The 24027-nt window shown below is 48.4% G+C and overlaps 1 protein-coding gene across 1 annotated transcript in view; it reads right to left on the bottom strand.

Moving 5' to 3' along the window:
• Positions 1-1543: 1543 nt before the first annotated feature.
• Positions 1544-24027, bottom strand: part of EBF4 (EBF family member 4) — a gene marked incomplete at both ends in the record, with an annotated part of 67444 nt that continues 44960 nt past the window's right edge. Inside the window, 9 exons of the mRNA XM_080931615.1 lie at positions 1544-1614; positions 5578-5775; positions 9077-9262; positions 9349-9520; positions 9616-9681; positions 9807-9895; positions 11259-11385; positions 11481-11816; positions 12476-12557. Coding sequence (XP_080787741.1) covers positions 1544-1614; positions 5578-5775; positions 9077-9262; positions 9349-9520; positions 9616-9681; positions 9807-9895; positions 11259-11385; positions 11481-11816; positions 12476-12557 — 1327 coding nt within the window. The remainder of the gene's footprint in view (positions 1615-5577; positions 5776-9076; positions 9263-9348; positions 9521-9615; positions 9682-9806; positions 9896-11258; positions 11386-11480; positions 11817-12475; positions 12558-24027) is intronic.

Genomic DNA, 24027 nt, shown 5'->3' with positions numbered 1-24027 from the left:
GTCCCAGCCAGGGTCTGGGAGTCTTCTATGGCTCTGGATGGGTAAATAGGCCAAGGAAAGTTTTTACTAAGATTTTTTTTTTAAACAAGGAAATCCTTTTAAACCAGTAAAGCCAAAAGGGAGTTGGGTCTTGGGAGGCAGCAAGAAGGGGTTGAAGTGTGATTCAAAGGGACATCCTGGGACCTATAAGTGCTGACAAGCCCAAGTAGGTCCTCTAGCCTCTGAAACTGGATTTTACTTCTGGACCTCTACACATCTAGGTTAGATTTAACATGTTCTGCCTGAGTTCCCATAAATGCCCGGCAACCCTCATCCTGGTCATCATCGGATGATCAACTTATAAGTTCCTGATCATGCCTCAGCCAACGCTGTTGGGACTGAATCCAGCCAGAAGGTACAAAGCAGGGGCTAATGCCTCTGCTGATCACTGGAAATGATTTAAAAGCCCCGAGACACAAAGTTGCCCAGGGGCATGGATCAAGGTGGCCCTCAGAGATCTACAGAGCCACTAAGAAAAGCAGACCAAGGAAGCAGGCACGAGAGGCCACGTGGCCACCTGCATCTGTTTTTATTGTTCCATTTTGTCCAAACCCATCAGAGTGTGAGGCCACCAAACACAGCCAGGCTCTTCTTTGGGGCCAGCTAGAGCTGGGTGTGTGGTCATGGGGGACACATTTCATGAAACATCCATTGGGGTCAGAGTCAAAATCCAGGAGGCGCTTCTGTGCATCATCCGTGCCTGAAACCTCCACAGGGAGGTGGGATATGATCAGCATGAATGTGCTACTCTCAGAGGAAGTGAAGGCAGCCACTGGGGTCCAGGGGCTTGTGAGCAGCTCCATGGGAGCCTGAATGGGCCTCCTGAGACTGCTAGACACCTTGCTCACAAGAGAGAAGGTGGCTACTAGGCCAGGTGTGATTGGTCAGATGCAAACAGGGCCTTTCCAGATGACCTCTCCCTGAGCTGTCCTCTTTCCCATTGTTCCCAATTCTTGCTCATCTTACCAACATCTCTGGTCTGCACAAATCCATCTCTTACAGAGGAACCAATCCAGTAGTAAGGCCCGACATCCCAACACCTCCCTATGATGCTCTTCTGCCAAGAGCATCCTCACAGTGCTGGGCTTCTAATGTGCCCCAAGAAAGAGAGGTAAGTGTGAGGGTCTGTAGGTATGAGGGGGCCTCCAGCACAGAGGTGAAGGCCTCTTCCTGTGTATCCCAGGGATTGAGGTCTACCCGAAGTCCTGACCCTATGTCAGTTTGTGATGCCATCGGCCATGAACGTGAAACCAGAAAGACCTCCAGTCCAGACTTGTTGGGGACAGTACCTGTAGACCTGCTGGAAAGAGGAGAGAAGAAAGTCTTGTCGGGAGGTTGGTTGCAAGAAGACAGGAAGCCCCTTCTTTCAGCATGCTCTGTAGTCAGCTATCAGTTCTATGTGAACAGGCGTAAGAAAGGAAGACTTGGACCCAAACTACCCAACTGTGCTAAACCCTTCCCAGGGCCAGATGAAAGGAAAAGACTCAGTGGACACCTACCATAATTAGGAGTATGCCAGTCCCTGGAGTCCCCGGGCTGCAGAATGGAATTTGTCAGTATCTTCAAAAGGCTGGTCTGTACGTACCAAAGAGAGAGGGAAATAAGCCTTTTGTGGACTGGAGATTTTACCTGCCTGTTCTCTGGGCTGAAGAAAGAAGGCAGGTTATATAACATTTCCGAGGCTGCCAAGCTCTCTGGCACTTGTCTGGGGCCAGTACTACAGATGAAAGGGTAAGGGGGAGCCCTCCGGTCTCTCAGGATGAGAGACAGCCTTCACTCTTGAGTCCTTTCCTTGACTGGGCTTCTCCTCTAGGCTGTCCTCTTCCGTCTCCCTTCCCTGTGGCTGTGTGTGTGTGTGTATTGTGTATGTATGTGTATGTAAACGGACTCACCGGTGCATGTGTGTGTTGGATGGCAGGGGTTGGCTCTGGGTGTCTTCCTCCACTTTATTTTAGAGACAGGGTCACTCTTTGAAACGGGATCTTGCCAGTTTTCCAGGTTGGCTTGCTGGCCAGTGAGCCTTAGGTACCTGGCTGTCTGCGCCAGGGTTGGGGGTTTCAGTGTATACCAGTGCACTCAGCCTTTATGTGGAGTTAGATGTCTGACCCTAAACCTTCATGCTTGTATAACAAATCTTTGCTCACCAACCCCTCTCCCAGGCTCAGACACACTTTCTTCAAGGCCTTTGCCAAGGTGAGGAAGCAGATGGGTGAGGACCAGGGCAGTAAGGAGGAGGCAGCTTCCAGGAGCACCAATGCAGCATCCTGTCTGCCACCCACAGGTGGGAAATACATCATGTCATTAGCTCCCACCCCTTTCCTTGTGCTGGCAGGACTCTAGAGTCCCCTCTCTTCCTATCTCTAACATTTTAAGCTGTATATACATCTTAAGAAAAAAAAAAATCCAAGAGTTGGAAATAAGACCAAGAAAAGAGGGGCAGTACCTTTTATCAGGGTGTGGAAATTGAGAACAGGGTCCTGCTATGTAACCCAGACTGGTTTTGAACTGGAGATCTTTCTGATCTGAGACTTACCATCCAGTACCATGATGCCCTGCTAGGATGACACATATATTCTTTTCCAGTCATCTTGGAGCAATATCTAACACACTTACCGAAAAAGCCATCTCACTCTGTGTTGAGTTGACTTACTTAGCTTGGATGAGACTCTTGTTTGAAACAGGATTTCACTAAGCAGCCCTGGCTGTTCTCGAACTTGCTATCTCTGTAGACCAGGCTGGTCTCAGACATACAGAAACTTGATTGCCTCCCGAGTGTTAAGTTTAAAAGTGTGAATCCCCATGCCTGGCTTGGAGGAGACTTCTGATTAATGGGAAAGATAATCTTGGGAGTTAATGGAGCACCGATGTAGTGAGTTTGAGGCTGCCCTGGGCTACAAGGAGGCCTTGTCTGAAAAGTCAACAAAGGAAGGAAGGAAGAAACAGAGGAAGAAAGGCAGGCAGGCAAATCTCTATATAGGCAAGTTTTCTACTTCCTTAGTCTACACTGGGAGAGTTTATTGGCATTTCTTACATCACTGACTTTTCTCATGCATTCTCATGTGTGTGTTGCATGCATGTGGGCACATGAATGTGTAATTGCACATGCATGCATTACACGCCACACACATAGACACACACATGCACATATTCATGCACACACAAACACTGGTGTTAGGAATCATCCTCAATTGTTTCTCCATCTTACTCATTGAGGCTGAGGCAGACCTTTTTAATGACACCCAGAACCCACTGATCCAGTACAAGTTACTCTCACCAGCCAGCCTGCTTTCAGGATCCCTAACTCCACCTTCCTGAAATCACAGGCAGACTGCCAGGCCTACCCTCTCTGCGTATTTTTGGGGATCAAAACTCTGGTCCTCGTACTTAAGAGTTTTAAACTCTGGGTTAGAGAGATGGCTCAGTGGTTAAGAGCACTGACTGCTTTTCCAGGGGTCCTGAGTTCAATTCCCAGCAACCACATGATGGCTCACGACTATCTATATAATGGGATCCGACACCCTCTTCTGATGTGTCTGGAGACAGCTACTGCGAACTCGTAATAAATAAGTAAATCTCAAAAAGAAAAAGAAAAGAGTTTTAAACTATGAACCAGTGTCCCCAAAACCTCATGTACTCTTTAAATCACTTTGTCACTTTATTGGATCATTGATAAGTAAGGTTTGGAAATATATCTATATGACTTATCTTCTAATACTTTGCATATGGGTTTCTACACCCCAGCTTCTCGCTCCACAGAATTCCTGAAGCCTTTGAAAAGGAATTATCCTTCGAATCCTGCTTGGGCAAGGCCTTCTTTGACAACAGTTCATCCCGACCTACAGTCTTCTTGCCCTCTTACCCAGTTAAAGGCTTGTAATTTGAGAGAGTTAAATGACCATCTCAGATCTGCCTGGATCACCCAGAGCAGTAGGCCCTGGAGGCAAAGATCCCATTCTATCTACAGAGTAAAACAGGGCACGGTAAAACCTTTCTGGACCACAGTGGGTTGCTGGACCACCCTGCAAATGGCCATTTTTCCCAGTGGTCAGGTGTATATCTGTCACCCCTAATTCTCTCCCCAGACCCCAAGAAGTGCTTCACACTTCTTCTAGTGTACCCAAAGCCTCTCATAAAGAGAACCTTAGGGCTCAGAGGCCTTTAGGGGTACTGTTTACAGTTCTTCCAACTGTCACTGCATCGGGCTGAAGGATGACCATGAGCCTCATACAGTAGCCTTGCCTCCATGACTTTACATTGGCCTCAGCAAACTACATCAGAGTTAGGAAACCACATGGCGTCTCTTCCTAAACCTCAAAGACACTCCCGGGAACTAATGTCTAGATGCTCTTTTTTAAAATAAATTTTGTGCCAGGCATGGTGTGCTGTACTCCTTGAATCCCAGAACTTTGGAGGCAGAGGCAGGTGGATCTCTGTGAGTTCCAGAACAACCAGGTTTATGTAGAGAAACCTTATATCAAACAAAACAAAACAAAAATAAATAAATAAATAAAATTTGTGCTCTAATAAATTTGTTTCCTAGATGATTCACAGTATATCTCAGTTTATTGAAAACTGAATAAATGTCACCGTTTACCCCATGAAGACTGATTTTTCCTTAAGAAATGCCCATTACTATCTGGGAGACTGTCCTGTAGGGTGTGTTTTATCTCAGCCTCTGTCAGCTAAGCTGTCCATCAAACTGCAGTGAACCCTTTTAGAGGCTTCTGTAATTTAAAGGGGGCCTCCTGACCTAATACTCACCTAAAAATTAACCTCTAGTTATTAAGCACCAACTGTGGGGTAAATGCCAAACCAGGAGCTGGGCTAAGTGCTAACTTCTGGTTTGGATCCCGGGAGAGCCTTCCAGACATCTAGCTTCATGATGGCAAGTGTTCCAAGATGATGACTTTATCTAGCCCTGCTCCCAGCTACCCTCCTAACTGGGACTTACTATACCCACACCCTGTTACTCCTAGCTCCGCCCCCATCTACCACATTTCTGGGAGAGGGAGGGGGAGGGGAAGAGGGATCGGAAGAGAGAGCAACCCTCTCACTACACAGACATGGGTACTTGTTCTTAATTCCTGTACGCCGGGAAAGGAGAAGTTAGGCTAAACCTTATCTAAGGTCAGTGCCCTGTTGTTAATTATTCGACCCAGTCTCAACCTGCTATGTCCCTCCGGTAGACAGGGAAAGGCATGCGATCTACATAGGTTCTTTCAGTTCTTGGGAGTTGTTGGTTGGGTCTTTGCTCTGGGCCCGATTGAACAGGGCTGGACTACTGGGACCTTTTCCAAGTGGGATGTCAACCTTCTTAGCCAAGTGGTCGGTTGCGCGGGTCTAGACAGAGGCCTGGACCCTTCAAGCTTTAAGGTTTAAGGAAGTAGAATCCAGCTGGGCCTTCCTGGACCTCCACCGAGCCTCTTGCTGGGCACTCTCCAAAAGCAATCGGTCAACAGCACGGGGCACCGCACCGGTGACATCTAGATGAAGTAGGCCCTTCCTCCAGGTGACTGTGAAGCAACCTTGATTGCTTACCTGGAAGCCCCTCTCTGTGGGCTCTGGGGCAGGCCTGCGACGGCGAGCTGGGTGGGCGCAGCACAGGGGCGAAGGCGCTCCTCTGCTTGACAGCGCAGATCATGTTGACCGGCGAGAAGGAGAAGACGCTGCTGGTGGGGGCGGCGGCCGGAAGGGACATGGAGGAGGCAGCCGCCAGCGGGGGGCTAGAGGGCATGACTCCGGGACGGGGCGAGGAAGGGGCAGGTGCGGCAGGGAAGGCAGTGGGAGACACAACAGGGAGACAGCACCAGAGTGAGCAGCCTGGTTGGGGTGTCACGTGGGCAGCGAGTCCCTGTTGACCAGGCTGCAGGCTCAGGCCTCCCTGGGATGTGAGGGTCCTTAGAAGACCACTACAAGGTAATGTCTAGAGGTACGCTGGGAACCTCTGGGCCCTGGACTAGTCCTTGTCTTTTTTTCTGAATGACAGGATCAGTTCCAGTGAAAGCAAACAGTGGGAAATGCTCCCAACAACGGGAGATAAGAAAGAGGGAAAGATGGGAATTCCTGTCGAAAACCACTGGAATTCTGAGATGCTTACGAGTGTGTATTTCCAAGGCCAGCATCAAAGTTCAAGGGTCATAACAAAGTTGCCGTTAGTAGGTAGGAAGGAATAAAGTCTTGGTGTACATGATGTCTCTGAGGTAAAGACCACCACACAAGCACCCAGGACATACGACACTTCTCCCCACCCTGGACACCCTTTCTTTCCACTTTAACTCAAGGCCTTGTCATCTGCAGGACCTGCTCGGGCTCCTGCCTAGGGTCTCTCAGTTCCGTCTCTCTACAACCTCAGCCCGCAGGCAATGGACGGCAGGTGCAGGCTTCCTGGGAGGAGCCTGTGGCCTGAGAAGGCTTTTGACATCAGAACCAACCATTCTGTGATGTCTGATACAAAAATGACTGCAATTGCTACCTTATTCTAAATGTCCTTAGCCTATGGCCGCTATCCCCTTGAAGAAAATGCTCAGTGCTACCATTTTCCTGGACATTTTCCACATATATCCCTGGACATAATGAAGTGCTTTACACCAATGGGAAAAATATAATATATATATGTGTATATGTGTATATGTATATATATATATATATATATATATATATAGAGAGAGAGAGAGAGAGAGAGAGAGAGAGAGAGAGAGATAGATATAGATATAGATATTCTCTCTTAAGACCTAGAGAGCTAATAGCCACATTTTGCAGAGTTATGGAGTTCTAGACTTGCTAATAACTAATACTGAAGACCAAGAAGAGACATAAACAACCCCAGCACAATTGGCTAGGACAATTCTGATGACATTTTAGGGACACCTTGGCAGTCTCAATGAGAATGACACACTGCTACGGTGTCACAAAGCACACGGCACTCAGGGAATGGATGTGGGCCTGGGTAAGTATATTCTTAAATGGGAGCAGGTCTGTGTAGGGTCCAGAATTCCCTGCTGATGATGAGGCAGAGCACAAGTGCCTCCAGAAGTTCTGACCTTCTCCAGAACAGACTGTGCACTGGGGCAGCTGTCTCTGCCGCCAACTGCTGTTGTGTCTCTGGGAAAGGGTGAGCCAATCAAACACCAGGGAAACCCAGAGAAAGGCTGTGAGGCCAACTGTCTCAGAACCGAAGCAGTGGAACCTGATCCTGCCCTAAGTGCCAGGAGACACCCAAGAAGGGACCTTGGGCTTTACCAGTCATGTTGAGATCAAAGTAAGTGCTGGCCTCTATGAGCAGCACCCTCATAAGGGAAATTAGGCAGGTGACTAGTCAAGTTATGTGAGGTAATGAAAAACGGGGGGACGTGGAGGCAGAAGTGGGGACCTGCAGGTAAACCACAAGCTCCTCCATGGGCAGATGTCACTATTTCTCAGATTCAGTAGTGCCTCAGGCCTTGAGGGACAGCCACTCTTGAAAATAGGATTTTGCTAGTGAGAAGGACTGAACAGGGTCTGCCAAGTGCTTTATCACCATGTGTATGCAAGCATCTTCTGAGTAACCATCTGTACTGCAAGGGACTGACAGGCAGTGCCAAACAATAAAGCATAAAAATCCACTGTCTGTCGTTCCATCCACCCATCCACCCACCCATCCACCCACCCATCCACCCACCCATCCATCCACCCATCCACCCACCCACCCACCCACCCACCCATCCATCCACCCACCCACCCATCCATCCATCCATCCATCCATCCATCCACCCATCCACCCACCCACCCATCCATCCACCCACCCACCCACCCATCCATCCATCCATCCATCCACCCACCCACCCATCCATCCATCCATCCATCCATCCATCCATCCATCCATCCACCCACCCACCCACCCACCCACCCACCCATCCACCCATCCATCCATCCATCCATCCACCCACCCACCCACCCACCCACCCACCCATCCATCCATCCATCCACCCACCCACCCACCCACCCACCCACCCATCCACCCACCCATCCATCCACCCACCCACCCACCCACCCACCCACCCATCCATCCATCCATCCATCCACCCACCCACCCACCCACCCATCCATCCATCCATCCATCCATCCATCCATCCATCCATCCAAGGGAACTGCCTTAATCCAAGATGACAGAGGGAAGTCGGTTAACACCTACAGTTTGGGTTCTGCCTGCAAAATCATACATTCTTTTTAAATTTTGTCTGGCTTTCTATGCACAGTGGCATATTCAAGTAAGAAAGCCACCTGAGGTAGGGAGGGGGTGGCATTGATCCTGACTTACTGAGAGGTATTTAAATTCATGGGTGTAACTTGTTGAATGTCTGAAAGCTCCTGGCTAAGACAGCCAACTCTGAATCCAGATCTGATCACAGGGGGATTCTCTTGTTTTGCCTGAACCAGCTGGAGAACCGAGAGGATGCACCAGGTACTCAGAAGGAGTAAGACAGGAAGGAGTAAGTGTCCTGTAGGTGAGGAAGTTCCTCCAGGGCCCCCAAGCCACGCCCCCCAGGGGAATCCTTGTGTTTCCCTGCCCCAGGAAGTGCTTCTGAAATCCAGAGCCACACATCCCTGGGGACTGTCAGGCGCTGGAAGCCCAAGTCTCTAGAGGTTCCTTAGGCTTCCAGCAGGGGCCGCCAGCCTCCTCCCGAAGTCCCGGTGAAGGCCCAAAAGGTTGCTGTCCACCAGGTTTCAGCACAGGTTCCCCCTAATTAAGGGCGGCTTCACAATCAGGGAAGGGCTAGAAGCGATGTGCACAATTGGGTCAGCAAATAGGGCTTAAGGTGAAAGAAGTTTGGCCCCAGGACCCCGGGGCTACCCGTGAAGCTAAGGTCCAAAACCAGGGAGTGGCCACACAAAAGGAGGACTAAAGGCTGTCCATGGTTAGGGCAGGGCCCTCCCGCATAAGGCAGGAACTGGATGTCCACACCTGAGGATGGGCTGAAGGCAGGGCTAAGTCCATTCTGCATTCTCCCGACTGACCCCTATCCCCCACGCGCGCTTCCTGTGGGCTGGGGACACTCACTGGCGAAAGGTGAGGTTGCAGTGGAGCCATTGAGGAAGCTTGGGGACCCGGGCACGCCAAGACCAGTCACACCGGGCGTGCCATAGCTACCGAGGCCGGCTCCAAGGCCACTGCCGTAGCTGCTCTGTTGGGAGCCAGGGCTGGGCGCGAACCGGGGAGACGCGCTGCCGCAGCTACGGGCATAGCCTGCGGGAGAGTGGCTGTTAACCGACCTGGCAGTGCAAGGCGCTTCGGGTTGCACCGCTATTGAGGGCAGGGGCTGCGACACGCACCCGGCTCCGGTGTGGCATCCCCGACGGCGATGGCCAGAGGGCTGCTGAAGGCGTTGATGCCCACGACGGCGGGGTGCGGGTGGCTGGGGGCCAGGGGTCCGAGTGGTGCAGGCGCGCGCGGGGCGCTGTACAGAGCCTCGGCCACGTCCGCCGCACGTTTCAGGAGGAGCTCCTGCGAAGACAAGAACGGGGCACGGCCGGGGCAGCGGCAGGCGCAGGATCAGAGCCCTGGCCCCTTGCGCTGGGAGGCGGGCAGAGGCGCCATACCTGGTTACTGCTGGGCACTCCGTACAGGGCCTCCGCCAAGTCAGCCGCCCTTTTCAGCAGCACTTCCTAGGGCAGGAGAGGAGACAGAACCAAGGGGCAGCAGCTTTTAGGGTCATACAGGGGCCCCAGAGGGGTTTCCTCACTTTCCTGCCCACGGGACATCCTTATTCCGGGCCCATCCCTCTGAGTACCTTGGGCAGCCTCTCAGGGTCTCCCGGGTGTCTGGGAATGACTTTCTGTAGCCTCTGGAATCCGTAGTCAATGGTGGGTTCATTCAGGGCTGGGGAGAATAGCAATATTTGGAGGATACCCCTCCCGGAGCAGAGCTCAGCTCCACCAAGTCCAGCCCATGTTGCCCAGAAAAACCTGCTCCCGTGTATCAGCCAGCATCAGGGGAATCTACTCAGATCCTTCATTCATTTGGTTAGAATTAATTCAACAAGTATTTACTGGGCCAGGCTCTGTGCCAAGCTTGCCGTCAACACACACACACACCGCTCTATATTCCTAGGGGCAGGTCTCAGGATTGTTTTGCATTGGGTCATATCCGTTTGTCATAAAAACAAACAAAACCAAACCTTAAGAATCTTTGTTTATCACGGATCAGGTAGCTTCTCAGCAACATGTAACTCTTAAGGTTTGTATGTGCTTCAGGAAAGGGCTTCACCAAAACCTTGGGATCAGGAGGATGAAGTATCCAGGCAGTCTCTGCCTCTCCTGCCTCTTTTCCCCCTCAAGCTTCTTGTTCCACCCTGGTCTACTTTCTTCACTCCTGGTGCTCGACTTAGTTCATCTCCTTTCCCCACAAGCATAAAGTACACATTTCTTGGGCTTTACTCTGGCCAGTCCCCAGTTACCAGTGCCCGGTTCCCTATTCCTCTCTAGTTAGGCCTTAGCCCTACTCAGCACATACTCCCAGATGTGGGGTTTCCTCTGTCAAAAGTTCTGTGTTTGCAGTCTAGCCTTCTCGGGTTATAAAAGGGTTACCTGAGGGTACCCCATGCCCCTGTGCCTCTGAATATAGGAAGAAGAGGGTGACTTTAGCTGGGGACGGAATCAAAGATGGCAGTGACTGGGAATTCCCACCAGTGGTCAGACTGAACCCAGTTTTCATTGCATCCCCTTGAGCCTTGTGCTGTGTGTGTGTATGTGTGTGTATGTGTGTGTGTGTGTGTGTGTGTGTGTGTGTTCACGTACACCAGTATGGGGATATAGAGTATATCCTGGATGACCCAGGACAGCCTCAAAATGGAGAGTAGTGAGCCCATTTGGAAATATCTTTGAGATGAATGTGCAAAAAGAAAAACAAAACAAAACAACAACAAAAAAATCCCAAAACAAATAAAAGAAAACCCTTCAGGACATTCTGAACTCCAGAGTACCAGGCCAGAGGGAAAGATATCCCCTGGTGAGAAGACTTGAGGCAGAAGTTGTTTCTAAGGGGCCAGAAACTGAGGGAGAGACATGGAAGAGGGAAAAGGACTTTGATCACTTAGTAGATAAGGCTGAGGGTATGCAGAGGCGATATGCTTGGGGTTTCTGGCTAACTAGATTTTTGTTAACCCCTGCAACTGTGAGTTTCCTGAGCTCACAGGGCTATCTCTGTGGCTCTTTGTCCCTGCTTCGGTTGCCTGTCTCCTTACCTGTGTAGACAAAGCGGCCAGGGGCTCCTTTACAAAACTGCTTGGACTTGTAGGAGAGGGTCACCTCCACTACCCCAGGTATGTGTCGTGGTGGCGTCTGCACCCGGAGAGCATGGGGAGTGATGAGCTGCGAGAGAAGAGGGGAGGCCTGCAGGTCTAGTCCTGTGGGAAGGGCCTAGCCCCGAAACTCAGAGGGACACTGGCTGGCAGGGGTCGGCCCACCTCGCTCCACAGGAGCACGTTGCCAAACACGACCTGCAACCCGTCGAAGAAGTTGTCTCCGATGATAATGACGGTGGCGCCTCCCGTGGTCCAGCCCTCCCCGGGGCTGATGGCCTTGATGCATGGGGTGGCAGCTGGGAGGTAGGAGAGGACCCAGGTCAAGGGACTGCAGGAAGGTGGAGACTGAGGCTGGCCAGGGCTGGGTTGGGAGTCCTGACCTTCAGAAGGGTCCAGGCGTCGGGCTCTGCGTCCGTGCTTGGAGTTGTTGTGAACAAACATGTTGTCCGACACGGCCAGCACATGGCCATCCACACTCACTGTCGTGGACACCACCACCTGTGTGCACAGGTTAAGAGCAGTCTGGGACCCCTTTGGGCAATGTCAGGGAGAACTAGCACCTTGAGGTGGGTGACTGGAAGCTGGAATTCAGAGTCCCCTGGGGGAGAGGCTCAGTTGGGTGGGGTTTGTGCCAGCTGAACCAGGTGACACTCCCAGATGAACTGACCTCGAGGGAGCTACAAAAAAAAAATCAAAAGTTCTAAAAAAGCTCTCAGGCAAAGAGTATACACACAGAGAAACACTATCCAGTATCAATCCAGTCTGGAGATGGGAAAGCCTTCCTAAAGTTGGAGCACAACATCAGTTACAGAACCCATCAACAGGAGCCCCCCACTTTATTCTGGGCAGGAAATCGGTGCTGCCTCCTCCCTACCCCCTGCTTTGGGAGGGGATGTGCTAAGGGCAGCTGTTCTCAGCTTCACACTATGCAAATTACCTGGGTCGTTAATCATGTAAAAATGTCACAATTAGCATCTTCTTAAGTGGGACTCTAATGAAGCCTCCCTTGGCAGTCAGCATAAGTTGAGATGGAGCTGCCCCGCCCCCACACCAGGCCTGAGGCCCAGGGCTAGGCTCTGGCAGGGTCAGGGCTTCCCCTTCACCTATGAGGAAAGGGCAGATTTGCATGGGGTGAGAGGACTCTTACCCAAGCCTACCTGAAAGCGGCGCATGTCTCGGGGATTCCCAGCATTCTTCAGACAGTTCTGGTTGCATTTGAGAAAGAACTTGAGGAAGAACCTGAAACAGTGAAATTGGGAGGCTCAAGGGTCTGGGGCTTCTGTAAATGGGTGACGTTCATGATTCTCTGCTGTGCTCCCTCCCAGAACAGTGACACCCTTGGTTGCCTACACACAGGTGCACACTCCACATTCCTATCTCAAGCTGTGTACGTGCAGAATGCCTGAGATGGGCCGCCCAGATCCATCACCAGGACTACCTTAGTCCACAGGTGCACAGTTTGTCTATAAAGAGTATGTTTCTCCACCTTCCCAGTGTATATCCACCACAGCGTGTACCGATCATAAATCTACAACATATGTGTGTGCCTACTATTCACAAAATCATACTCATAATAGGTACCCACCACACATACGCTGTTTATTCCACATGGGGCAGATAGCCACATATGCCCAACACCGAATACAAAGTCAATGTAAAGACCACATACGTCTGTCACAGTCTGACCATCACACACAATACATCTGTCACACAGCACATCTCTCCTCAGATAATGAGCATCACCTATACATGTGCTCAGCATAAACAGTGTGTCAGTTAGCAATCAAGGATATGCTTTATTGATCATTAATCAAAGATGCAGCCACTGCCCAAGCATGTACTTCACATATAACCCGTACTCATCAACCGTGAGGCCAGGCATGGGGAAGCACCCCTTTAATCCCTGCACCCGAGGCAGAGGCAGGCAGATCTCTGTGAGTTTGAGGCCAGCCTGGTCTACACAATAAGTTCCAGGGCAACCAAGACTACAAAGACAGACCCAGCCTCAAAACAATCAAATAATCAAAAACCACAGATTATAAATGGCGCAAGCGTACATAGTGTTATATGTCCATTCGACAGGGTATATGCAGATCAAGAGGACAGAAAACAGTCTACCTACTTGTGTAGAATATGACTTTATAAACTGTCAGTGAGGATGACACCCTCCCCAGCAGAATTCCCTCCCACAGATTTTACACCCATGATACACGGAAAACTTGGTAACTTGGAGTGTGTGCTTACCTACACACATACACCAAATGGATAAGCAATGATTCGCTTCTCTTTTTTTTTCACATATAACAATTGGTTTTTTTTTTTTTTTTTTTTTTTTTTTTTTTTTTTAAAAAAAAAAGCACAGTCTGTGCTATGAAGCGGCCACTTCATGTACAAACACATGGGCACTTGGACCTCCGGTCTTCCAAATACTTGTGAGAAGCCTCGACACCATAGATACTCTAGCCACGGTAAAGGCAAATACTAGAATGTGTGCCTTAGCCCCCATGAGACTCTGGGAGCATCACTGGACATGTCTTACAATTGTAGAGGACAGGGCTACTACATCCTTGGAGGGTCTTAGCAGGTAGCCTGGCTTCCTGGGCATCTTGTAAGTGTTCCCAATTTACTTCCCACCAATTTGGGCAGCGTGTTTACTATGCCGCTCATTTTTATAAATAGCAGTTAAGGGTCTAACATTGGGACGGTTCTCTGCAAAAGTACATACTGCAACTTTTCTGTACCGTTTTCTGTTCCTCGGGGTATAGATGCCCTAGAGCCTCATCGTCCTCAGACTTGTCCCACATTCACATGTCAGCTCCCTATGCACACAGAGCATAGGCTAGCTTATTAATCTTCAGTACCCAGCATGCTTCTATCAGGAGCAAGAAGGAAGACATCTCAGTGCCCGCGCTGAGGGACTGCTGCTAACTCTGAGGTTGCATGGGTGGTTTGACAACAATGTCTGTGCTGCGGGTGGACACAAAAGGTACTTCCCTAGTAGCCACGCTTGCTCACCGTACCCAGCTCCCAACCCTGTAGAGTTGAGAGGAAGGGTTCCTGGGAGGTGGATGAGATGTGGGTACCACTTGGTCAGCTAAGGGTGTGCTGCGGCAGCAGTGGCTTCAGAAAATATCTAGACCAGTCGTGTTGCATGGAAACCTGGTAGGAATGCAGAGGCTTGGGTTCTGCCTTAGACCTGCTGAATCCGGTTTTGGTGGGGCCCAACATCTGTGTTCTCTTAAGTCCTCTGTGGCACTGAACCTCTTGGAATGTGTTTAGTCTCAGTCTGAGATATAATGCAAGTATAAAATACATATTGGGTTTCAAACACTTAGAAAAAAAAAGCGATTATAAAGTGACCCATGAGTTAGCTGGGTACGGGTAGTGTATAGCTATAATCTCAGTACTCAGTGGATAGAGGCAGGAAGAACAGGAGCTCAAGGCTAGCCTATACAGATTAAGGCTAGCCTGGGCTACATGAGTAGCTCTCCTAAACCCAAACCTCAGTCATTTTTTGTTTTGATCACACTAGAGGAACAATAATAGTTTAGATATGCTGGATTAAAGAAAATACATTATCACAATTAATTTTAGTTTATTGTTGTTGTTGTTTGTTTGTTTTTCACACAGACACAGAGTTTCTCTGTGTAGCCTTGGCTGATCTGAAACTTACTCTGTAGATCAGGATGGTCTTGAACTCACAGAGACTGCCTCTGACTCCATCTAGTGCTGGGATGAAAGGTATGCCACCCCCAGCTACCGATTCTTTTATGTTTTCTAAAGAAGTTGTAACCAGAAAACCTCACATGTGACCTGCATTATATTTATATTAGATGACACTGCTGTAGGGTGTCTATTCCACTAACAATGCCCAAGAGTATCTATCTGGTCCTCAGGGGAAGGGACGCCTACTCCTGGTGAGTGGAGCATCCATGCTCAAAAAATGAGCTTTGGCATAATGACTCTTCCTGCCACACAAGGCTGGTCAGGAGCAGGAGGGTGGCATGTCTGGGGAGGCCAGCTGTGAAGACTGAGTTGGGGGAGGGGTCAGAAACTTGGGAAGGACAAATACACAGAGGGTCAAGGACCCAAGCATCTAAAACGCCATCAGGGACCTGGGACAGGTAGGCAGGTATACATGTTTTATTGAGGATTTGAGAATCCCTGCTAGTCATGAAGAAAAAAGTACCCTTCACCTCTGTGTAGCATTCCTTGCCCCCTGGTTCTGCAGGGCTGGAAGGGAGCTCAGAGAAACCCTTTACTCTGACTGAGATGAGTGGCAGGCCAGGGGGAGAGGGAGGGGTGGGGAAAAAACTAAGCCTATAGGCCCCAGCACTGAGAGCCTGGGGCTCTACATAGTGCCAATCTCACTGGTGACAACAGGTATCTCTGGGGACACAAGTCCATCTGGATCACCGAGAAATGCCTGTAAGAGAAAGGGCACATCCCAAGAGCTGCCCCAGGAATCACTGGGAGAAAATACTACAAATGCCAAGTATGAGGTGACAGTAAAACGCTTCAGAATGGGAGCAATCCAAACACCCGGAAGCAAACCCAGCCCCAGTCAGTATGTAGTGAAAGACTGGGACCCTGCTCAGGCCGTCCTTTTCGCTGTCTTATTTCATCCTCTCAAATATCTGAGGTGGTGTGCGGGTCTGCAATCGCTCCCACTGTACAAACAAGAGTCAAGGTTAAGCAAGAATACGTCACATCATGGAGTCAGTCTAAAGAAGGGGTGTGAACTTTTGCTGCTGACCAGAGTCCCTGGAGGCTGGGATGTGAGAGTCCAGGCAGTGTGGCTAGACTCGGCAGTCCCAAGAGGTGTCCTGTGTGGGGGATGGGGTGGGCGCAGTAGGACAATTATTTCCACTTGCCTGTAGTTTGGGGCCTTTGGGTATTGTGATCATAGCCTTCAAAACTTCTAGACTAAAAAACGGTTGAACAAGATGAGCCAAGGCTGGTGACTTTTTTGAAGCTCTTTGAGGCTCAGTATCTAATCCACTTTTATATTCAACATGCTCCATCCTAGAAAAACGTAATTAAGGCCTGACTGTGTTGGCACACGCCTTTAATCCCAGTGCTCAGGAGGTAGAGGCAGGATCTCTGAGTCTGAGGCCAGCCTGGTCTACAGAGGGAGTTCCAGGATAGCTGGGGCTACACAGAAAAACACTACCTTGAAAACAAACAAACAACAAACAGAAATAAAGGGAAGGAGATGTAATTAAAAACAAAACACAGCAGGGTAGAGCTATGAACGTTATTAGTTACCCGATTGATAAGGCATTTGTAGGAAGTTAATTTGCATCAGGTGCCTGTAATACAAGTCAAGGCAGGCGAGGTGGCTCATGCTTTTAATCCCAGAACTCTGGAAGCAGAGGCAGGTGGACCTCTGTGATTTCCAGGCCAGCCTGTTTACACAGAACTACATAGTGAGACCTTGTCTCAAACCAAACAAACCAAAATCCAGAGCGTCTCAGAGGCACGCCAACCTTCCTGCAGTTGAACTTAGTCTGGTATTCCTAATCATCTCTCTAAAGACTTTCTACTTCTTTAAATGAAAACAGCTCAGAATGAAATGAAACTGGTGCTTCTTCATCCTACAAAGAGGCTAGGCTGGGTTGAGTATGTGTCAAGTACAAACGCTGGACTCACAGAGGAGCTCTTAGAGGCACAGTACTGCAGCAGGAAGTCTACCCCAGCACAGTCCTCAGCCAAAAGAGGCATCAATGACTCAACTGTTAAATTTGAGATTCCCCTGGGGACAGAGAGCAGGGTGGGGTGAGCTGCTCTTCTGAGTGAGGCCAGTGTCCAAGGACAGCACAGCTGGGCAGCACTTGTCTGAATCCCAGTGGCCCGCAGCTGTCCTCACTGTTGGCTGTTAGAGTGTCCGTCCTACTTTTGACCCATCCTCCACCAGAGGTGTCCTCCCTGTCAGCAACCCTCGGTCATTGATGGATTGACAATCATTAGATGGATCAACCCTAGAAGCCTTCATACTTCACACTACTCCAGGGCATTGGACCCTTACCAGGTCCCTTTTACTCTGTTGTGTGTGTGTGGTTTTTTTTTCCTCTCTCAGATATCTCTTCCACAAAAATCCCATCTGACTGCCTACTTCTAGGACAACTGATCAGAGGTCAGGCCATGCAGCTAAGGCTTTTTCTTCTTGACCCTCCATCCTGAGTCACTTACTCAGGGTTGAAATTATGGTGCTCACTTTTTCAGAGAAAGCGGGGAAGGAACTCAAGGAACTCAATGGTTGGGGCTGAGAGCCAGGCAGGATCCGACTACAGTGCAGCCCTGGGCACAGAAGAGAATGTCTAGATTTCCATTGCCATGCCATTTCCTCCAGAATATCTGCTAGCCACGCTGAGCTACTGATGTACAGTACATGGTGCACGGTATGTGGTGACACGGTCTTAACATTTGAAACCTTATTTCATTCTTACTTATCTAAAGCTGTTTTTCCACCTAGCTTATGACTGCCATATTGGACCGTGCACATCTAGAAAGAGATTTTCTTGCTTCAGTCTTCAGAGTAGCAGAAATTATAGACCTGTGCCAACAGATCTAATTTCTGAACAACATTTTAAATAGCTTACAATACATGAACAAAGCTAGAGAAACTCAAAGGGCCCCACACAGTGTTGGGTGTGGCGGGACAATCTGTCAAGTATTCCGTGCCAGAGAAACTTGTTTTGTCGGCCAAGGGTACAAGAGTTTCTCTAGCTCACATCTGCTCTTTGAGCATTGGTTGGGGTCTTGGTGGACCTCAGGGAGAAGCAGGATGAGAAGGGAACACAGCTTTTCAGAGCAATGGAATGATCGGTGCACCTTTCCAATGGTACCCGGGGGGGTTAGCTGTAGGTCAGAACCTGGGACTGGCTTCGTTTCCTGTGTGATTTAGATACTGTGGGCAAAGGGAAGTTCTCACCAAATGCCTTACTGACTGTGACAGCTGGAAGAGCCAGTTTGATTCCAGAGACAGAGGCAGACCCAGAAGAGATGAGGCCGGAGTGAATGAGGAGGTGGCTGAAATAGTTGAGGCTGACATGGAGGTGGTCCAGGCTCCTTCCTGAACTTGGGCAATAGCAGTCAAGACTGAGTATCTCAAGGACCACAGCCACCTGACATGCCTGGACCTAGTCTCCCCACCAGGATCCCCAACAAGGGTAGAGGTGGCTGCTGTGCAGATGGGCTGGAGGACTATAAATAGCCAGGGTGCATACATTAGCATGCCAATGCACCCGCACCCCATCCTCTATGCTAATGGCCCACCATGCGCCTGAACACCTTCTGTTCCCCTGCATGCATTTGCATGCACAATTAGCATAATCTTGTATAATTAATGAACAGCGTCAATTTTAGCTCCTAAGTAATTTGATTAACATGTTGATGGGGCACTTACTAGGCTCTCCAAACCTCAAGGCTGGGCATGGGGCCTGAGGAGATGCGGAGAGGGGGTGGAGAAACTGCTAAGAGGTCCTCAGCTGTCCATGAAGAGTTGTGGAGACCCCACTTTTCCTGGATTGGCCTGAGAGGAGAGGAGGTGGAGAGGCTGATAATTGAAGGCCTCTGGATTCATCACATGGAGCTGGGGACCAGCTGGGGTGCAGTGACAAGCTGATCTGAGCATTAAACTTGTTTGTGCCCATATGGACAGAGGCTTATACGTACATCTCTGCGTGTCCTCCTAGCTTGGAGAATCTTATGTGAACGTAAGATATTAGGCTAACTTCCTCCTCATAGAAAAAGAGGGTGATCTTATGAGAAGTAAGGGGGGAGAGAGGGTTGTTTGTTCCTTAGCCTTAGGGTGGGAAGCTGGGCTCTTGAAGCGCAGGACTTTGGCAACTCCTATTTGTGAGGTAAGTGGGAGGGAGGGTGGTGCTGGCAAATCCAGGCATCTTCTGCAAGGTGCCAAGTAAGCCAGGGAAGAGAGAGAGGCTGGATGTAGCCCCTTCCTATCTAGAGAAAGACACGCTTCCAGCCCCAGGAAAAGAGTACGGGTCACTATTCTTCCGCTCCTCTAAGATCAGGGCTAGAATCAGGACGTTCTCTCTTGACTCTGAATATTTTTGCTGCTGTTGGGCTCAGGTGCCTTTGATGTCTAAGATGATCAGGAAAGAGAAGCTGGTTGGGAGGCAGCAGGTGAGAAATGGTACTCTGGCAGGCACCGGATCCCTACATCTCACTTAACTCCATGTAGCCTCTCCTTTGCATCATCAATATTTCTCCCTCCCACTGTGTGTGTGTGTGTGTGTGTGTTTATGAGTAGGCTCATGTGGTACGTATGTGTGCATGTGGAGACCAGAAGACAACCTCAGGTGTCTTTTTCAGATGCCATCTACCTTGTTTATTGAGGCAAGGTCTCTTACTAGCCTGAAGCTGAAAAAAAAAAAATGGGCTAGGCTGGTTAGCTGCTAAGCTCCAAGGATCTGCCCATCTCTCCTTTCCCAGTAATGAGATTATTAAGTATTCTTATATGTGTGGGTTCTGGGGATTGAATTCAGGACTTTGTGCTTACAAAGCAAGTACTTTACCAACTGAGCTATCTCCAGCCTTTCTTTTCCATTAACATCCCTACCAAGTGAGCAGTCGGTCAGCTCTATTTCACAGTAAATAGAGACTAAAGCCCAGACTAGAGAGGCGTGGCTCCAAGTCATATGGCTGGACATCCAAGGCAGTTTGAGCACCAATCCCAAATAACCCTTCTGTGTGGTTTGAATGAGAATGGCCCCCAAAGGCTCATACACTGGAATGTCTGGTCTATGGGTGCGGAACAATTTAGGAAGGACTAGGTGGTGTGGCCTTGTTGGAGGGGATGTATCCCTGGGAAAGGGCTTTTCAACTTCAAAAGGCCACACCAGACTTCAGTCTCTAACTTGAGAATGAGGTGTGAGTGCTAAGCCTCAGCTTCAGTGCTCTGTCTCCCTTCTGCCTCCATCCCCACCATGATTGCCACAGACTAACTAACCTTTTGAAACTGTAAGCAAGCCCCCAGTTAAATACTTCTTTTCTTTTATTTGTTGTGTTTTTTGAGACACGGTTTCTCCGTGTAGCCATGGCTATCCTGGAACTCACTCTGTAGACCAGGCTGGCCTCAAAATCACAAAGATCCACCTGCTTCTGCCTCCCAAGTGCTGGGATAAAAGGTGTGTGCCACCACTGCCCCACTTACATATTTTTCTTTTATGAGTTGCTTCTGTCATGGCGTCTCTTGACAGCAATAGAACAGTAGCTAAGACAAGTTCACTTAAAGCAAAACTTAATATTCAAGTTGTAGACAGCCAGTACTGTAGACATCTATCATGGATCTTCAGGCCTCCTGTAATTTCCAAAGGGAGAGTTGCCCCATTGAAGGACCCTAGGGGCTTTCACCAGCCTTACTCCCACCGCCTTAGGTTAAGGCTAGGCCAAGTTCCCTTCTCCACCCACAGTTCTCAGGAGGAGCAGGAACATTCTTGAAAAACTGCAGAATGTACTGACTGATAGTCACCTGACCCTCTAGTTCCATGGCCTGTCACATGCTTGCTAACCAATAGATTCAAAGGCCAATAGGCTTAGCCAATGAATTTAAATTATAACCTTGCTGATGTAACCTGTACCCCTAAAAAGTATAAAGACTGCTTGAAACAGCCTTTTGGGGTCGCCTCTCCTCTGGATGTAGGCTACCCCAGTGCACAGAACTAATAAACCTCTCGCTTTTGCATTGATCCCCGGCCTCTCGTCTCATTTGTGGGAGCCTCAAATAGATAAGACTCAATTTGGGTCTTGCAAAACCATCAAAAGGAACGGGTAGAATGGGCCAAGGCAGACACCTGTTTATACCATGAAGTGATTTTGTTGTAAGGGCAGAAAATGCTACTGTGGACTTAGCCTGGGACTTTGGTACAAGGAGCATTGCATTTACCACTGTATAAGGAATATGGCTGATTTTTCCAGGGCTTCTGAAGCCTTTCTCATTGATTCATACTTGTGAGGTTGCACTTGACTTGGGGGTTAGATTATAAGTAGATAGAGCTGACCTCTGCCAGGTGGCATGACCTACTTCAACAGTGGCACTGTCACAACACTCACTGTGTAGGAAGCACAACCACATGGCAGAGATCATGCCTAACAGCTAGAAGAAGAGAGCAAAGGTCCCCACGGGAAGGAATCTTCTATCTCTGGCTCAAATGTGAGATCATCCTGGCCAATCGAGCAATTACTTAAAGTCTTAGAGCTATGATGTCTGATAAAGCATCTGAGTGTGGTCATTTAAATCTGACTTAAGGAGGGTGGAGAGGATGGCTCAGCAGTTTAAGCACTTCCTTCTGCTCAGTTTCCAGTACCTACACAATGGCTCACAATGACCTGCAATTACAACTCAGGGGATCTGATGTCCTCCTCTGACTTCACGGACTCCTACATACATGTGGTACGTGTATATATATTCAGGATCACACACATACACATAAAATAAACTTTAAGAAGTTAAGTCTATCGTAGTTATAACTAAATACAACTGAAGTTAGCAGCCCAGTCACAGCAGCCAATTTCAATGTCTGTGTGTGCTATTGGCTACCACAGTGGTTAAGGCAGTCTTAAAATCCTGTATTGCTCTCTAGTTCCTCTTTAAATTTTATCTGTCTGTTTAGTGTGCATGGGCTTGTTGTACATGTATGTCTGTATATTATGTGTATGGAGGCCAGGACCCTCCGGACCTAGAAACCAGTTATTTGCTGTGGGTGATGGGACTCAAACCTGAGTCCTCTGAAAGAACAACCAGTGCTCTTAGCCCTTGAGCCCTCTCTCCAGCCCCTTTTTATTTTCTATTATTATATACTATACACAACTAACTTGTCTTCAAGTTCACTGATTTTTTTTCATTATTATGATATATTTAAGTAATCATATTTTTTCAATGCTCTGCTGGGGCTCTCTGGGAGCATGAATCATTTGTTTAGATCTCTCTTTTTCTTCCAGGCACTTATCATAGGGCCTGCTTCAGGATGGAGTTAAAGAATCAGAAATTAATTAACTGTAGTGGGGTCTGGGGACATGGGCCAGTTGGTAAAGCTCTTGTGCAAGCATGAGTACTAGGGTTCAATCCCTAGCACCCGCATTTTAAAAAACAAAGCAAAACCTTGGTCTCAAAATAACAAGGGGGGGGGGGACACTTGTTGCTCTTGTAGAAGAACCAGCTTAGAAGATTCATGGTGGCTCACAACCATCTGTAGCTCTAGTTCTAGGGACTGTGGCCTCTTCAGGCACCAGGTACATATGTGGTGAAAAGTCATACACAAGATAAATAAATATATAAAAAATAACAAGGTGAATTGCTCTTGAGGAAGGACACTTGAGTTTGCCCTTTGACCTCTCCACGTACAACACACACACACACACACACACACACACCATTCTGATAGGATGAATGTTGGTCTAAAGTTCTCAGTCATGTTTAATAGGAGACATATAAAGTTATGTCCTCAGTTAAAGATGCCTGTTACAGGGAGAAGATTGAGAACCACATAGTGTTCCCACAAAGCAAAAAAAAAAAAAAAAAAAAAAAAAAAAAAAAAAACCAATGGCAAAATAGCCACGTTCAACCTTTTAAAAACTCTGGTTTTGTTTCTATGCATGTTGTCTTTCTTTTTTTGAATCAGGGCTTGATGTAGACCAGGCCAACCTTGAACTTACTATATAGTCAAGGATGACCTTGAACCCCTGATTCTCCTACCTCTGCCTCCTAAGTGCTAAACTTACAGGTTGTATAACAGCTAACATTTTCACAACTCCTAAAATTAATAAGTTTTGGGACATTTATCCAAGAGAAGTGTCTGAGTTTTATGAACTTAGTGGTGTTTAAATAGCCCTCTTCCGTTCCCTGGCTTAGTTGCAAAGCAGAAGCCTCACAACTATGGCAACTGAAATCATCAGCCTGGCGGCAGCCAGGGGAACAAAATGAGATAGAAGCCTCTGTTCACTCCGTTGTCACCCTCTGACCAGTGTGGTGGCCCCTAACAGCCCTACGTACCCGATTCAAAGCTTGTTCTGTGAGAAAAGCCCTACACACGTGACGTTTTTACGGTTGGCTGCTGGAGACAGCAACACTGTCTGGGGAAAGTAAATCTGGCCGAACATTTTTTAAAGGAAAAGAATTGGGAAATAAGATTTCTACACTGAACTCTAAGATGTCCCAGCACATTCTGAAAGCCTTAGGAAGCCATGCCTGTCTTGGGGAAAGGCACATGCCCAGAGATGGTGTGGGGTCTACATCTCTGGCTCCCTGTCCGAGCAAGAGGAAACATCTAAGGCAGAGCTGTTAAGTCACCAGAGCGATGACAGTGCCCTAATACACAGCCTTTCAACAAGGAAGAGAAAAGCCTTCTTAACTGAGTTCATCACTAAGGTAGTACCAGAAACTTTGGTAACTGAACGTCATAGAAAACACAAGCTAGAGAACTGATCCAGAAAAGTTACAAAACAAAACAAAACAAAAACTCTACAAAAAAAAAAAAAAAAAAAAAAAGGCAGCAGCAACAAAAATAACCATTAGGGGATATGATTGCCAGAGGTTCTACATATTACCAAAATGCTTAGTTTTTAACAAAGAATTGTAATATCTGTAAAATAATAGGAAAGCGAGACTCATATATATATACACAAATAATCAATATGACAGTCCCCGAAGAAGCCCATGTTAGACTCTTTAGGCAAATAATTTAAA

The sequence above is a fragment of the Micromys minutus genome (assembly GCF_963924665.1).
Source record: "Micromys minutus genome assembly, chromosome: 17".
Taxonomy (NCBI): Eukaryota; Metazoa; Chordata; class Mammalia; order Rodentia; family Muridae; genus Micromys; species Micromys minutus.
Note: the sequence above shows the minus strand (reverse complement) of the source record. Positions and strands in the feature narration are given on the sequence as shown.